Here is a 17,411-nt window from a genome sequence, read left to right as displayed (position 1 = left end):
TTTGCTTTGTACAGATTTGGTGCGGTAGATAGTGCCCATGTTTTCAGTAGAGAGAGGTTCTGGAGTTACATTTCACTTTGCCTTCCTGTTTGTGCTTGGAAACTTAGGCTGCAGAAATCCTCCTCCCTCTGCTGCTGGTTGTGAAAGTCACCTCAACAGAAGCCATGGTCTTTTTTTTTTTTTTTTTTTTTTTTTTTTTTTTTTCCACTCTGTAAAAGGTCATTGGAATCAAACACAGAAGTGTTTCAGAAGTGTTTTGGTAGCTGATATTTCACAGAAGGTTCTGACAGCCTTCTGTGATCAGGGTTTGTAATTGTTTGCTGTTTGACAAGAGATGATTCCACAGGGACCACCATTGCACATGCTTAGCCTATCTGCACACTAATGAGGCCACATGAAGCAACAACTGCTTTCTCATGCAACAACAAAATGGAAGAAGAATGCAAAGGCCTAGCCCTTACCCTCACTCATATTGGCTTTCTGTTATAACAGATTTAATCAATTTTCTCAAACCATTGAAGGCTTAAGAACTGCTTCAGTTGTTTTAGCCATAAAACAAATAAATGATATCCACATGTGTTCATGTAATTTAGCAGCTGATAAAGTGTAAATTTGTGTCTTGTGATGAAGCCAACACAGGACTTAAGTATTGCGTGATCATTTCAGCGGGGCCTGCAGCAGACACCTGACCCCCTGGAGAAGCCACATCTCCGAAGTATGTCTCTCACCTCTCTCTATGTGAAGATTTAGGGACCTCAGAACAGACTACAAATTGAGCGTAGTCCATTCTGACTAACAATAGATTGGCTGAGGCCAGGGGTATACAGTAAATCCAGTTCCTTCCAGAGTCTAATGGCTGTATCCACAAAAGCTTCTAAATACTATTGAAATGTTTAAGTTGCCACTTGGCTCTCTAGTAAGTCAGGGGCCCAGTCTGCTTTATTTTGCTTGCAGCATATAAACATGGCTTTGGCCTCTTGGGAGTTTTGTAAAAATACATGTCCTTACAATAAGACATGCTGTACTGCTCAGATCCATAGAAAAGCAATGTGCAGCCTGAGCGCCCGGAGAGTTTTAGAAAGGGGCACTATTTGGGTAACCCCTTGTTACAGGGTTGATAGATGAGAGTGTGCAGACTTGGGCCTTCCAACACCCTTCCCTACCTGTGATCAGCCTGTAAAAAGCCTTGCTGAGGGTGAAGCTGCAGGCACTGAACCACAGTGTTTGTGATCTCTAAGATCAGAGCCTCAGCCCAGTGCCCTCCTCATCCTGCTGCAGCCCTGGGACCGGTGCACAGGAGCAGTACCTTTGCTGCAGTTGGTCCAGGGATCTGCAAATACAGTTTATTGTGAGGAAGGAGCATTTGGGGGTGCATGGAGAGCAAATTGTATATAAAATGCTTCTCCAGCCAACAGGCTGTCTCTGAAATGACAGGTTAAAAATTCCCCTGAGATATTAGTTCTGCATTTGTCTGAATACTTCAGAATAACAGCACTTTTCCAAGGGAGCCTTTTGAGAAGCTTCTCCCTCACTATTCTCAGGGACTTGTGCACAGTTTTTCCTGGGGCAGATGAAGGGCAGTAGTCACCATAGCCCTGCATGAAGCTCAGAAATGAATTCTCATCAAATTTACCTGGGAAGAAGCAGTCTCCTAGCAGCTAAGGGCCTAAACAGAGTGAGCTATCCCCATCTGCTGGCCAGATGATAGTTCAGCATTTCAGCCACTTTGACCCATCCGCTGTTTTTACAGAAATAAATGCAAAGCCAGAATTGACTTGTTTGAGACATTCTTTCATGTTCTTTCCTAGTTGGCAGATGGTGTGGGTCTGAGAAGGTGCTGGGTATTCTCTGCAGTGCTGAGAATTTAAGCCATATTCAGAGAAGCTTTGTAGTTATATTGGAGTGGATTAAATTTTACATGGTCTCCATTGTTACTGTCGTTACCACATCAGGTGTTTGGAAATGCATTCCTTTAGAGGTCCGTGCTGACACTGGGCATTTGGCACATATCCCAAAGGATACCAGAGTGGCAAAATATTCAGTCTGGGAAGCTGGTGGTTTTCAGTTCTTAGTGTCTTGCTGTGAGAGCAGGCATGGCCAGGTCACAGAAATGTGCTGGAGCAGGGGAATTCCGTTAAAATCCTAAGGATGAAATTCTGATTTCTCAAGAATTTGTAAGAAGAGTGTTGACTGCTGACTATCAAAGGAAAAATAAGCTACAGTTTGATCTACAGCAGGCTTTACTTATTCTGGTCATGGGTGACTAAATTGGGCTGCATCAAGTTAACCAGCAGCTGTGTCTAAGCCCCAGATAAATCTGCATTTTAGTAATGAGTCAGGAAGAGTGGTCCTTGTTGATACTGGCATTTGTTATACAGTCTGATTTGGGAGAATTTTTCCATGTCTCTCTGCTTATGTGTGATGTATGGCATAAAAGAGTGTTTGCTCCAAAATGTATCGTTTTTCTCCACATTGAAAAGCAATGTCTAAGTGGTGATATACACATAGGATATTTTCTGAAAAATCCTTTCCTGGAATATAAAAGATCCTTTAGGATCAGAGTATCTCAATTCCATATGAACAATGCAATTGATCCTCCGAGGCTGTGGTTTCTCCTTGTCAGCACTGGAAAGCTCACAGATGTAGGATGTAGCCTTAATTTGTTTTAGAAACCTGTGTCCCCATATCACCTAGGGATTCTTTCTTTTTCTTTCTCTGTCACTCCTTGGAAAATTGTCTTGTACTCTAAGTGAACAGTCAGAATACATTTAAAAAAAAAAATAATCCACAGGACAAGATATAACAACAAAGGCCCATCTGTCTCCAGAAGATGGGAAGTGTGTAACTCTGGGCATAATGTCACTTGTCAAATGAATTATGTTCTATTTATACCAAAACAAATAAAAGTGTTTGCTGAGGAAAAGGAGGGAGTATAGGGTAACATTAAAATGAAGGCACTCAGTGAATAGCTATATTCAAAATCAAAATTTCATCTGGTATAAATAGATACAATTTTGCTGAATTTCTCCAAATCATAGTAATTTGCATCAGCAGAGATTTGAAGCTATTTGTCCTGCACATTCTTGAGTCTTCCTTGTGAGGGGCAGAGTCACATACCAGGGGTCTGCGCCTATTGTTTAAGTGGTAAGTATGCGATATTCATGCAGTAAAGAGCCCAAGTTTTTCAGCTCCAGGTACAGGGTTCTTGTTCTATCTGGAACAGATTTAAGCTTGCCTCTCTACAAATGGCACCAAGCCAAGACATTAGGTGCCATGCCCCACAGTAATTTACGCATCACATCTTCCTCTAACCAATGGGTATCCCCTCAGGTCTCCCCTCTTACCAAGTCAACATTTCACAGGAGGGGAGGACTCATCTCTTGTTTCTGTCCCTGCAGGTCCCTTGGAACACGTTCACTTATCTCTCCCATTTGTCACCACAAAGAACAAGGAGGTCAATGCCACGGCAGTACTGTGGCCAAGTCAAGTGGGAACACTTACTTATGTCTGGTGGTTTGGAAACAACACGGAGGTTTGTATTCCCTATGGACTACAAAACAATTCGGGAGAAACTCTCTGACTGAGAAGGGAGGAAAAAAGAGGTCTGGAAATGCTTCAAAATAGTCAAACAAAAGAAAACTGTAAATCAGAGACAGAGACTAATTATTGTTTTTTTTGATGTACCAACATTGAAATGTGGGAACTGTTTTATAATTATTGCTGTTTCTTAGCTATAGGGTTTATTGACATTTCATGCAAATCGCAAATATGTTCGTCTGCATTTTTACGCAAGGTGGGTGTAGAGAACCAAAGTTCCAAAGACTTCAAGTATGTACTTTCCCACTCCCATTTCTTCAACAGCAATAATAAAAGCTGAAAACTCCATGCACCGCATTCTGCTCCTCTGTGCTTGCAGAGTTTTGGTAAATCTGCACAGGCATTATAACAGTTACTGTACGTACCTTTGAGACTGAAGTACCCAGAGACCCTAGTTAATCTCTAAGGGGAAAGATTCTCATGGATTTTGTAGAGTCAAGAGGGACCTTCAACCACACATGGTTATCTTCTGTATAATGCAGGTCAGAGGATTGCATCAGTACTTTCTGCTTTATTTAACTATTTCTGATTAAAGCAAAATCTGACTTTTTTGGTTATTTTTTGCATTAATGACATCCCTCAGATGATGGAGAATCCATTGCTTTTCTTTCTTACCTTCTCCCTCAACTATTTCCCCGTAGCTAATTATCCTGAGAGTTAAACATATGCCCCGTGTTTGTAGTCTGAATTTATCTAGCTTCAGTTTCAAGCTGTTGGATCTTGTTATGTCTTTGTGTCTAGATTAAAGAACTCTCTGTAGTATCAGATATCATCTTCCCCTAGAGGTACTTACAGGCTGTGATTGTCACCTTTTAACCTTCCCTCTGATCTACTAAGCTCATAAGTGATCAGAGTTGGTCTAACTCTGTTCTCATTTAAGTGAGAGTTTTACTTCAGACTACAATGGGAACACAGTTTGACTTAATACTGTGTGCTTTGAAGATCTCATCCAGAGTTCATTAATAAGTGAAAATAGAAGTTAGGGCAAAGACTGAAGAAAGGGGCACAGCTCATTGATAAACTAATCTGCACTGCAGAGCAAGCTGAGGAGATCTGTGTGCTCTCTAAAACCCATCAATTTCCAAAAAAACATGTCTCCGTGTTGAAGAAGTTGAGAGAGAAACCGAGAAATCTTGATTTGCCTCCTGATTGTGCCACAACCTCCTTAAAGTGACCTTAATCAAATCATTCACAGCTAGATCTGAGGGAGGAGTGTGACAACAGAGCAATGAGTCTCACGGACCCTCGTATTAGGATCTGGACCTCTCTGGGGAGTGCAGCAAAGACACTTTATCAGGGGATCCAGAATAGCCAGCATGCTAAGTGGGAAGCTTCCTGGAGACAGATGCTAGGGAATATTGAGATCTTAAAACCTAACTCCTTTAGAAATTTTTGGTACCCTACTCTGAGCTCTGAGCAGACAACTTCATCTGGAGCCCTGAGCCTTCTCCAGAAGATTAGCTTCCATGTCACAGGACCTTTTCTATATCTAAATTTCCAAGCAAAGTTTCCAAAATTATCCCAGTATGCTAGAGAGCCAAACTAATATTTGATTTTCCTTCACAGCCATATTAACTTATTTTCTCTTTTTCTGGTATATTTGAAGCCACTGATCACTTTGGAAGGGAGCATCACATTCACATTTTCTGTAGAAGGGATGAACACCATCACTGTTCAGGTCTCAGCAGGAAACATCATTCTTCAGGACACAAAGACCATTGCTGTGTATGGTGAGCCCTGCCAATTTCATTTCACATAAGAGTCTCCATAATCAAGAGCTAGAGATCCAGGTTACCTGGCAGCAACATAAGGTTGTTATTCCAGGATCCTTTGAGTGAGATTGTAAACTCAGTTCCAGTGGTATCAACTCAGCATAAGATCTCTGAAGGCCACTGACTGACATTAGTCCAGACTGAGATGATCACAGAATGTTGATCTCTTTCCCAGAGCCCCCTGTGTCTGTCATCCAACACAATTATCTAGACTTTAGATCATTTTGCAAGCTGGTGTTCCCCCATCTTGGCCGGTAGAGGCCTCTTTACTCATGCAGAAGCTTCTTGGCTTAAAAAAATAAACCAATGCAGTGTGGTACAGCCCTGGACTGAAATACAGGTCTCGGAAGCAGATAGGATGCACAAATGCTGTATAGTGTAAATGTAATCTAAGAACCACTGAGAATCCCAGTTTAAATAGTTTATCCTAAACATGTAGTTAAAATGATTATTTTGAACATCTCTTTAAAAAAATAAAAAATAAAAAAAAAAAATCAAAGATTAAGAAGCATTTTTTCCAAGTCTCGACCTCTCCCCACCTTTGTCTCTGTGCAGTTAAGATTTCACACGTTTGGAGCATGTCTATGAGAGTATAATCACAGCTTCCTTCCAAGGGTTTGCCTGCTTCAAAGGTCAAGTTTAAAGTATCATTTATATTTCCAGCACAGCTCCCTTTCCAGTGCCATTCATCCATTAAAGTAAGGACCTATCACCTTTTTCGGTTCTGTGACACTCAAGCAATGAATCTCTCAGATTCTCCAGATCTCTCAATGAATCTCTCAGATTCACTGCTAGATTCTCTGACACTGTGTGCATCACCTGCAGATTGATTAAGAAAAGAAAAGCACAAACCGCAGCAAGTTCCACTAGGTTCTGCCATTTGTTTGGCACTAGGAGATATTCACAGTCTTTACTTACCACCATGTCATTCCATCTGCAGAGCAATTTCAGTCCCTGCGGTTATCATTCTCCCCAAACCTGGACGACTACAATCCAGATATCCCAGAGTGGAGGAGGGACATCAGTAGAGTAGTCAAGAGAGCCCTGGTGGAGGTAAGCAATCATCTTCCTTATGGTGGCTCTAATTTCTGGTTTCTGCCTGTATTAGGGCTATTTCAAGGTATGCCTTTGTTTACCAACTATAAAAGGAGGCTGGTTCAGTGTTTTGAGTCCAGCTTCCTAAATTTTATGTGAAATTACCCCATCCTATGACAAGCTGGTACTCAGAGTCAGCCTTCAGTTGATTCTTTATTGTTTTAATTGCAGCACATTATATGGAATATTCATGGGAAAATGGCATATAGAAAACAAACGGTTTATATCTTCCTATAGCTGTACAAATGTCTTTACTGCTGCATTGCAATTCTTACTTCTTTTACTACGGTTCTTACACAGCAGTGGGTGTGCTATTCTACTGGAGTTGCAAATATGCTGTAGGAAACTTAGGAGACCAAAACCAAAACAAATTTCACTACAGAGAAGAGTACCTCAGGAAGTGCTTTATGTCCTTCATAAAGCATGAGGCTCGTGGGGCAGGATAGGATGCTATTTTTCCCATCAACACCGTGGGGCAGCTCTGAAGCTCCTTCCCTAACTCTTGAACAGAATGTCATAAAACTAGTGTTTGGCTGAAGATTTGGATTTCAAACTGAGGCTGAGATACATCAAAAGAAACAATTGGGGCTTCTCAGCTCAGCAGAAAAATAGTGGAAGGAACTGTTTGAAACAGGTTTGTGTTCACCTGATTAGCGTGCAGTGTCTTTTTAGTCATTTAACATAAACGATGTCACAAATGAACACATATGCTTGTTAATAAAATCTACAAACTTTTTGTTCTTTTAAAATTTGAGAAGTACTATTTACCAAAAAAAAAAAGGAAAAAAAAAAAAAAAGGGGGGGCTAAAAGCCTGTCTGGATTCTTACGGAGCTTTTTTTTTTTTCTTTTTCTTTTTTTTTTTTTTTTTTCTTTTTTCCTTCAATTTTCTCAAAAGACAGGTGGAAAGGAGAAAAGAAAAAAAAATAAAAAATAACAGTTTTCTGAAGCTTGTTCTTCTGACTTATGTCTGTATCAAGTATTCAAGGCTCCATTTATCTTCCAGATGAATTTTCAGAATATAAACAACTCAATAAAAGAAAATAAAGCCATGAAAAAAAGATTATAAAACCACAGTACCAAGGCTACATTCCAAAAGCAGAGCAGTAAAAAGTCTTTTTTTTGTTTGTTTGAGTTTAAAAAATAATAATAATTGATAGCTAATTATCCCCTTTTATGTAGCTAAATGATTCACCTTAAACAAGCCTTTTGTGAGAAATTCTTATAAAAATTAAAGTTAAAACCAATAGATTTGCTGACAATTAAATACTCTGTATAAAAATAAGTTGAATGACTAAATAATTTAACAGAAAATTATAGCCGTGCTATAGAATTTTTATGAACTTTTATTAAAGTATTACATTCTTATTACAGAATCACAGGGACCTGGATAAAAATTCTGCATAAGAAATTGTAGTTCTCTATTAAAATCTGATCTTCTCTGTAAGTAGGGATAATTTCAGATTATCACAAAATATCCTCTTTTGTATTACAATTATAATTATTTCCTCACATCATTGATTTTAAGTCCTGTCTCCAACTTTTGATGAAGAAGACAAGAACAAACTGAGCAGTCCGGATAAAAAAAAATATAAATAAATCATCCCCAGCCTCAGAAAATGAAGTTTACATTAACTGGTAATACTATGTCTTTTTATTGACATCTAAGAATAATCTTTTAGGCAAGCAGAAATAATACAGCAGTCTACAGAGTACTTGAGTACTACAGAGAATATACAAAACCTTTGTATTGTTATAATTATTCTTCTAAATTCCCATTAAAACAAAGAAACAAACAAAAAACAGCAACAGAAGGTTGTACTTTTCCTTGTCATGCAGTGGATGGAGTGGAAGGGAAGGGTTCCTTTTTTCTTAACTCCTCATGGTATTCACTGAGTTGTGAGCAGTAAGATGTGGAATAGTCACAGAATTAGCTCAAATGATGGAGATCTGTAATCACAATTTTACTGAAACCCCATCCTCTGTCCATCATTTCCTGGAAGGAACAGATGTTCCAAGTCTTGGGTTGTGAACTACTAGGGAGAAGAATTCATGAGTCTTAAATCTGATTAATGTCTGAGATTATTTCATGTCCTGACTGCAGGAAATTCTCTGTGTTTGTGTCCAGCTGCACTTATGTGAGGGCACTCTATTTATGTATTTATTTTCCCTGGGAAGGGACCTACCAACATCAGCACTTGGAAAGCAACGATTTAAAACTTTGATTTAAAAGAGGTACCTTTACCTAACCTTGAGATTTAAATGATGTGCTGGATAATCCACAACACAAAAAGAAAATGGAGGAAGATTCAGCAAACTGTGTTTCTCCTTCTTTTGCCCCATAAAAATCCCTGAAGGCCAATTAGCTCATTTACTGGAGAACACTACAGTCTAATTGTCTAATGTCACAATAACAGCAGCTGAAACTGTACACAGAGGTGGCCCTGTTAATGATGACTATGACGTATTTCTTTTCTGAATTTTGGTTAATTTTATATTGAAAAGAGATTTGGGTATAAACTGGCTGTTTAAGGTTTTCAGTCAACAAGACAAAAAACTAAAAATTTGCAGATTAATACAATCTTCAACAGCTAAAAAAAAAAAAAAAAAAAAAAAAAAAGTGTTCCTCATTAGGTTGTGGAACTGACCCAGGATGTGAGCTATAAGAATTTGTTTGGCTTTCGGGATTCAAATCTGATTCATCTTCTTCTCTCTCCCTGAGTCTCCACAAGGCTTTTAAGCTCTGTTTTGACTAATCACACCTCTAGAGTGCAATTCAGCCCACATACCTTGCCCTTTAACATACTGCTTCTTACCACTAACTAAATACAGAACCTCAGGGACCAACTTAGAATAGAGATACAACTTTAAAATAGCTAAATTTAGATACAAATATCATACCATATGTGGCCGTTATTTAGCAGCTCCTTTCAGCATGTCTGATTATCACTGTTGCCCTAGGACTCTGTATATTTTACTGGAGTACACGGTAAAATAACTTAGACTAGCAAATAATTATTCCCTGTCTTTTGCCTGTGCTGGATTTTAACAAGTTCTCCTGGTAGTACAAGATGTTCCTTATGTCATTTGTGTAAGTATTGTGATGCCTTCACAAAGACGTTGTAAGCATTCGATGCCATCCCCGCTGTTTATCTGTCCATTAATTGTCTATGTGTCAGGCAACAGGTATTTCAAGCAAGCATATTCTAGTCGCAGTGCTCCCGGGTCTGCCCACATCTGCTGAACTCTTCATTTTACCTTATCAAGATTCCCCAGCAGAAAATAAAAGAAAAACAGAAGACTTAGAACAGGTATTGTGTACATTCCTTGGAGAAATATATGTTTGCATGTGTTTATATATATGGCATTTCCAAGACAGGTTAGAAAAAATAATTATGGTACAAATGCATTGGACTTGCAGGGGTCTAAACAATGACTGTTCTATGTGCTATAACCCTTTTTTTTTTTTTTTTTTCTTTTCTTTTTTTTTTTTTTTCCCTAGCAGTGGAAACAGGATTTGATGATATATTTAGGAGTGGAGAGTGGAGACTCCCATTTGGTACACCTCAATAATGTTAGCTTGGCATAAATTTGCATGATGTCACATTCTCTTATTTACAAGAGAACAGAAATTCTGTTCTACCTCATGGAAGTAGCAAAAAAGCAGAAAGGATTTAGGGGATTATTCCTGCCTACATGCACTGGAGTAGCTTCATAAGGCCAAGTTTATGAGGTTGTTAAGAATCTGAGCAAACGCTGGAGGACAAGGCTGGGTAGTAGACCTGAGAAGATCAGAATTTCATTGCTTTAGACACGGATGGGGTTAGATTATCCCGCCTGCTGTCTTCATAATGCTGGAAGTGGAATTCAGTCACTCTTGTATGTTCTCTTGGTATGAGACTGAATGAAGTTTACGGTGAACAGGAGACTATAACCACCTGTGAACCCAAAAGATTCTGCCCATGAGTGGGCCTACCATGACTACGACTAACAGTTAAACACTGTGCTGGGCAGAAATCCTGACATAGCTCTCACTTTATCTCAGGTTCTAGAGATAAAGATAATTAGCCCTGAGTGTATCTCTGCCTCCCTGCACAGCATGTCAGTGAGCCAAGCAGATATACCCCATGTGGGTGTAAGCTATATGAGCATTGGGGTAGATGGTGTCATCAGCTCACAAATCTTAGCCTCAGTGTTATGGTAAAACCCTCAGCATTATTGGATGCTGATCCACTGGATGGCAGAAGGGATTTAGTGTTTCTCTTTGTATTTGCCCCTGAATTTGTAAACGAGTAACGTCTTCTCATCAGTGTGTGTGTCAACACTATCTTCCCTTTCTTGTATTATTTTCTAACTGCCTGATCTGTAATTATCTGTTGCAACTGCCTCTTGAAGTGTTCTAAAGCCTTGTTAACAAACAGCCGTGGGCTTCAAATCACTAGGTCACCCATATTCTTAAGCTTTCCCTTGCTCAGCATCCCTAGCCATCTTTTTTTTTCTTTTTTTTTTTTTTCTTTTGACAAATGACTTTCCTCTGCAATTTTCCTCCACCCATATCATAAACAAAAAAAAGATGGAGATTTACTGCTCTGCCAAACCTTTTCTTCCCTTCTCCTTTATCCTCCTTCTCTTTTACTCCATCTCAAATTGGCAAGGAAGCCAGTCCATAAACTATCAAATTTACATCTGACCCAGCTCCCCTCTGGCACTCAGGAACTTATTGTATTCTGCCAGTTACCCCTTCTCTATTTACCACGCTCTTTCTTCTCCCTGTAAAAATGGAGTCTCTGTGGCTGTGAATAAAGGGAGCCCTGACAGCGCTCTTATGACCCTTTTAATGGACAAAAAGAAATGTCATTTTCAGTGGGACTCCAGCAACTTGTCTGGCATCCTGCAGGGTAGAAACAGTAACTTTTGCAAAGAAAGAAATTATTTGCCATTTGCAGCCAGCTGCTTCTTACAGAGAAGTATCTTCCCTGCTCCCATCAGGATGATCAGAACGTCTTTCTTATTAGTCTGTGGGTTCCACATTCACCTTCAGAGTTATTAGAAGAGAAAATGGCATTGTTTTCAGTAGGAACTGCCTGAGGAAGGCCCCAAAAAGTGTTTCTCTCCTCAGCACTGAAGAGTATTCTAATACTGTTCCTGTTTTGCCATCCATTTGGCCTGTAATCCTTTACTGTCCCTTTCTCAAAGTGTTTCCAGAGTACATTCAATGGGTTGAGTACTGGGAGCAGATGTTTTTGTTGATGACAGCTTAAGTTGCTTCTTAGGTACTTTATGAGGCATAGTTTTCGTTTCTGGTTGGAAAAGAAATCTGTTTTGTGTTCACAAGCACACATCAAGCCATTCAAATGAAAATATGTGAGATTGTGTGTTTGCAGGTGCAGACCCAAAGGAGTTATTTTTCTGGATAACTTTTCTAATTTGGAAGGGAAACTTCAAATTGTACAGGAACAAAATTGAAATAGTTTACATAAACACTGCAAGGGGAAAAAAAAAAAAAAAATCTCAAGTAAGCATTTAATTATATAGGTTTGTTTTTTCATGGTGTTGTATTACATGTGGAAGCTGATCTACAAACCTAAGACTCATGGTGAGCCTGTGCAGACACTATGCCAAACTGTTTCTGCTTCTGGAAAACTCGCTGTCAGAATAAATCAAATGGAGATGAGATTCAGAAATTAATGTCTCTATACTGCAAAAGCTCTTGTTTCAGTATCTGAGAGATGGAAAAATGTAATTCTCTTTCAAAATCAAGTCAGTGAAACAGAAAAAAAAAAAAAAAAAAAAAAAAAAAAAAAAAAACACAAAATGGCACCATGCACACTGTAGGCCCAAATTTGCCAGGACAATGAAGTGTGCTATAGCCTCCTCCTTCTCTTCTCCTATTAGAGCTGCCTAATGTTATTATGTATTCCTGGGATCATACGTTGTGGATGTGGTGATACAGCTGTGCAACCACCATATTCACATGCCGAATACCAGAACAGAGACACGGGACACTGTATGGTCCTGATATTCAGCACTTCCAATCTGGGACTGAAAGGGGGGAGCCATGTAAATCATGTGGCTTATGAAAATATTATGGACTTTTGTCACCTAGATCAGGCAAGGCCGAGGGAAGCTGATGAAGAGGGATGAAGGGAAAGGAAACAGTAGCAGAAGAGGGGCTTCAAACTACATCTCCCCACAAGGAACTCCAGAAGTTGCGGCCGGCTGTGTCTATCATAGAGTTCTTTGGTCATTTGGTTAACCAAGCAGTATTTAATCCCCAGAGCTATACTGTAAATATGACACCTAACTAATGACCATGGGGGTCTTACTTTCTTTATGTTTCCTCTGGATGCAGATTAAGCTGTTCTGTTTGTGTCTGGTACATAATTTGTCTTTTTAAGCACACCTTTGGATCTATCTGGGCAGACTCTAGGCAGCCTCTAGGTACTTTGTTCCCCTTGATTTCAAAGGCAGCTAGATGTCCACTGTCCCCAGAGAATTTAGGTCTCACTTGCCATTTATCAAAGTTGACTAAACACAGTTAAGTCATAAATTGCTGTGTACATAAATTGTGGGACTGTCAAAGTGCATAAGTCGGGCTATGGAGTGCACTACACTACACAGTTCCATGCACTTTTCCATTAGAACAGTGCATTTGTATCTTGAGCTCTTGTTTAGACTAGGTGGCTAGATGGTGGATGTCATTTTCTCTTTGAGCTGATATACCACTCTCATTTTAGTGCCCCTAATTAATTTTTCTGTCTAAGCACAGTACAAATTGGCTTCATATTTCTTTACAGATTACGTTTACAAATGTGAACTCTGCATTTGCCGAGGCGATCGGCTCCGGGGCAGACGCGTTCTGCAGCAGAGCGGGGGATCGGGACAGGCAGGGCTATTTCCCCCGCATCGAGGCCGCTCGAGGCAGCCGAGGGAGCCGCCACGGCCCGGCAGCCCTCGTGAGGGACGCTGACGAGGCGTAGGCGGAGCCCGCAGCGCCCCCTCCCCGGCCGTTCAAAAGCAGCCCCTGGGGAGCACGAGCGACCAGGACGGGGACGCAAACAGGGCGGGGCGCGTCGGAAGAGCGGGGCGCGGCAGTTGGCGCAGGCAGGGAGGGCAAAGCGATCCCTCCCCCCGCCCCTAAGAACACCTCAACTGACGGCTTTCTACCACAAGCTAGGCCGCGATGGTCCACGCTAGGCCCAGAGCTCTCTGTAGAAAGTCTGTAGGCACCCAGACAGAGTGCCCGCTCAAAAATGCGGCAGTTCAGGTCTCTGGATGCAGGGAGTGCCAGAGCCTGCTGCTGCCATCTGAGGGAGGCAGAAATACTGTGTGTGAGGTGCGAGCAGGTGGACGACCTGGTCCGCCTGGTGGCAGAGCTCAAGGAGGAGGTGGAGAGGTTGAAGGCCATCAGGGAGAGTGAGAGGGAGATAGACTGGTGGAGCAACTCCCTGCAAGGCCTGAAGGAGAGGCACCGTGGTGGACACCCTGCCCGGTCGCTATCGGGCAGCGGGAGGGGACCCAGGAGTGGAGGAGGAATGGAGACAGGTCCCTGCTCGGCGTTGCAGGAAACGCTTTTGCCCCCCCACCTGCCCCACCTTCCCAGGTGCCCTTATGCAACAGATTTGAGGCCCTGGAGCTCAGGAGCTCAAGAGAGCAGTGGATGAGGATGTGGTAGAAAGTTTACCCAGGAAGCCTAGGGCGAGGAAGTCTGCTCCACGCCTCAAGACTGCTTCCACCAAGAAAGAAAGAAGGGTGATTGTTGTGGGTGACTCCATTCTCAGGGGAACAGAGGGCCCTATTTGTCAGCCTCACCCTACCCATAGGGAAGTCTGCTCCCTCCCTGGGGCCAGGGTCAGGGATGTTGCCAGAAAGCTTCCCAACCTGGTTCGCCCCTCCGATTACTACCCACTACTGGTAGTCCAGGCTGGCAGTGATAGCATTGATGAGAGAAGCCTGAAGGCTATAAAACGTGACTTCGGGGGGCTGGGACGGTTAGTGGACGGAGCGGGAATACAGGTGGTGTTCTCATCCATCCCTACAGTGGCAGGGAGGGGTTCAGAGAGGACACGGAAAGCCCACCTGATAAACACGTGGCACAGAGGCTGGTGCCAACACTGGAATTTTGGGTTCTTCGACCACGGGGTGCTTTACTTGGCACCTGGCCTGGTGCTGGGGAGGTGCCCCGCTAGACCTTCTGTTCACTAACAGAGAAGGACTGGTGGGAGATGTGGTCAGGGGCTGTCTTGGGCAGAGTGACCACGAAATGGTAGAGTTCTCGATACTTGGTGAAGTCAGGAAGGGGACCAGTAAAATCGCTGTCTTGGGCTTCCAGAGGGCTGACTTTGAGCTGTTCAAGACACTGGTTGGCAGAGTCCCTTGGGAGGCGGTTCTGAAGGACAGAGGAGCCCAGGAGGGCTGGGCGCTCTTCAAGAAAGAAATCTTAGTGGCTCAGGAGCAGTCTGTCCCCACGTGCCAGCGCGGAAGAAGACCGGCGTGGCTGAGCAGAGAGCTGTGGCTCAAGCTTAGGAGAAAAAAGAGGGTTTATAATCTTTGGAAAAGAGGGCGGGCCACTCAGGGGGACTATAAGGATGTTGTGAGGCAGTGCAGGGACAAAATTAGAAAGGCCAAAGCTCATCTGGAGCTCAATCTGGCCACTGCTGTTAAAGACAACAAAAAATGTTTTTATAAATACATCAGTACAAAAAGGAGGACTAAGGAGAATCTCCACCCTTTACTGGATGTGGGGGGAAACTTAGTTACCAGAGATGAGGAAAAAGCTGAGGTGCTTAATGCCTTCTTTGCCTCAGTCTATAGCAGCAAAACCAGTTGTTCTCTGGACGCCCAGTACCCTGAGCTGGTGGAAGGGCATGAGGAGCAGAATGTGGCCCCCACAATCCATGAGGAAATGGTTGGTGACCTGCTACAGCACTTGGATGTACGCAAGTCGATGGGGCTGGATGGGATCCACCCGAGGGTATTGAGAGAACTGACGGAAGAGCTGGACAAGCCACTTTCCATCATTTATCGGCAGTCCTGGCTATCAGGGGAGGTCCCACTCGACTGGTGGCTAGCAAACGTGACGCTCATCTACAAGAAGGGCCGGAGGGTAGACCCAGGGAACTATAGGCCTGTTAGTTTGACCTCAGTGCCAGGGAAGCTCATGGAGCAGACTATCTTGAGCGTCATCATGAGGCACTTGGCAGGGCAAGCAGGCAATCAGGCCTAGTCAGCATGGGTTTATGAAGGGCAGGTCCTGCTTGACAAACCTGATATCCTTCTATGACAAGGTGACACGCTTAGTGGATGAGGGAAAGGCTGTGGACGTGGTCTACCTTGACTTCAGTAAGGCTTTTGACACTGTTCCCCACAGCATTCTCCTCAGGAAACTGGCTGCTCATGGCTTGGACTGGCGCACACTTCATTGGGTTAAGAGCTGGCTGGATGGCAGGGCCCAGAGAGCTGTGGTGAATGGAGTCAAATCCAGTTGGAGGCTGGTCACTAGTGGAGTCCCCCAGGGCTCGGTACTGGGGCCAGTCCTCTTTAACATCTTCATCGATGATCTGGACGAGGGGATCAAGTGCATCATCAGCAAGTTTGCAGACGACACCAAGTTAGGTGCGTGTCGATCTGCTTGAGGGTAGGAAGGCTCTGCAGGAGGATCTGGATAAGCTGGACCGATGGGCTGAGGCCAACGGTATGAAGTTCAACGAGGCCAAGTGCCGGGTCCTGCACCTGGGGCACAACAACCCCAAACAGAGCTGGGAGAGGTGTGGTTAGAAGGCTGCCTGGCAGAGAAGGACCTGGGAGTATTGGTTGATAGTTGGCTGAATATGAGCCAGCAGTGTGCTCAGGTGGCCAAGAAGGCCAGCAGCATCCTGGCCTGTATAAGAAACAGTGTGGCCAGCAGGTCCAGGGAAGTGATTGTCCCCCTGTACTCAGCTCTGGTGAGGCCGCACCTCGAGTACTGTGTTCAGTTTTGGGCCCCTCACTACAAGAAGGACATGGAGGTGCTTGAGCGAGTCCAGAGAAGGCCTACGAAGCTGGTGAAGGGTCTGGAGAACAAGTCTTACGAGGAGTGGCTGAGGGAGCTGGGACTATTTAGCCTGGAGAGGAGGCTCAGGGGTGACCTTATTGCACTCTACAAGTGCCTTAAAGGAGGCTGTAGCGAGGTGGGGGTTGGTCTGTTCTTTCATGTGCCTGGTGACAGAAGGAGGGGGAATGGGCTAAAGTTGTGCCAGGAGAGGTTTAGGTTGGTTATTAGGAAGAACTTCTTTACTGAACAGGTTGTTAGTCACTGGAATAGGCTGCCCAGGGAAGTGGTTGAGTCACCATCCCTGGAGGTCTTTAAAAGACATTTAAATGTAGAGCTTAGGGATATGGTTTAGTGGAGGACTTGTTAGTGTTAGGTCAGAGGTTGGACTCGGTGATCTTGGAGGTCTCTTCCAACCTAGACTATTCTGTGATTCTATGATTCCTGATATTTCCCATGGGAGAATAAAGTCCCCTTAAATCAGTATAACTGCTCTTGACAGATGAAAAAAAATAAAAAAATAAAAAAAAATGTTGTGTGTGAAACCAGGGACATTTTTTCAATGTGTAGCATGGGACAATTCCATTTGACACATAAATACAGAGTTTGTGAGGACCTCAGATTACTTTATCCACTCCACTTTCTGTAGTCATTGTAAACTTATTCTTCACAGCTTCGTAGAAATTAAAAGGCATTATCAACCTGTGGAATCCCTAAGCATTTTGCATATGAAAATAAAATTTTAAAAATATGTTGTATTCATGACCATAGTGCTGTAAATTTGTCTATTAAAAAAAAAAAAAAAAGTGTAACTGTTTTCCCTGCTTTATTTCACATCAAATTAGGACAGACAACCAACCTGCTTAAAAAAGTGGAAATAATTTGAAGATGTAAAATGCTGCTGCTTCATTTATGTGTT

At 42.6% G+C, this 17,411-nt stretch overlaps 1 protein-coding gene across 2 annotated transcripts in view; it reads left to right on the top strand.

Moving 5' to 3' along the window:
- Positions 1-17,411, top strand: part of SORCS1 (sortilin related VPS10 domain containing receptor 1) — a 292,547-nt gene that overhangs the window by 258,392 nt on the left and 16,744 nt on the right. For both annotated transcript variants that reach the window (XM_035330764.1, XM_035330765.1), the window contains exons 20-23: positions 3,399-3,532; positions 5,204-5,327; positions 6,310-6,422; positions 9,642-9,773. In XM_035330764.1, coding sequence (XP_035186655.1) covers positions 3,399-3,532; positions 5,204-5,327; positions 6,310-6,422; positions 9,642-9,773 — 503 coding nt within the window. The remainder of the gene's footprint in view (positions 1-3,398; positions 3,533-5,203; positions 5,328-6,309; positions 6,423-9,641; positions 9,774-17,411) is intronic.

Source organism: Oxyura jamaicensis, chromosome 6 (assembly GCF_011077185.1).
Source record: "Oxyura jamaicensis isolate SHBP4307 breed ruddy duck chromosome 6, BPBGC_Ojam_1.0, whole genome shotgun sequence".
In the NCBI taxonomy this organism is placed as follows: domain Eukaryota; kingdom Metazoa; phylum Chordata; class Aves; order Anseriformes; family Anatidae; genus Oxyura; species Oxyura jamaicensis.
This window is presented reverse-complemented; position numbering and strand designations above follow the sequence as displayed.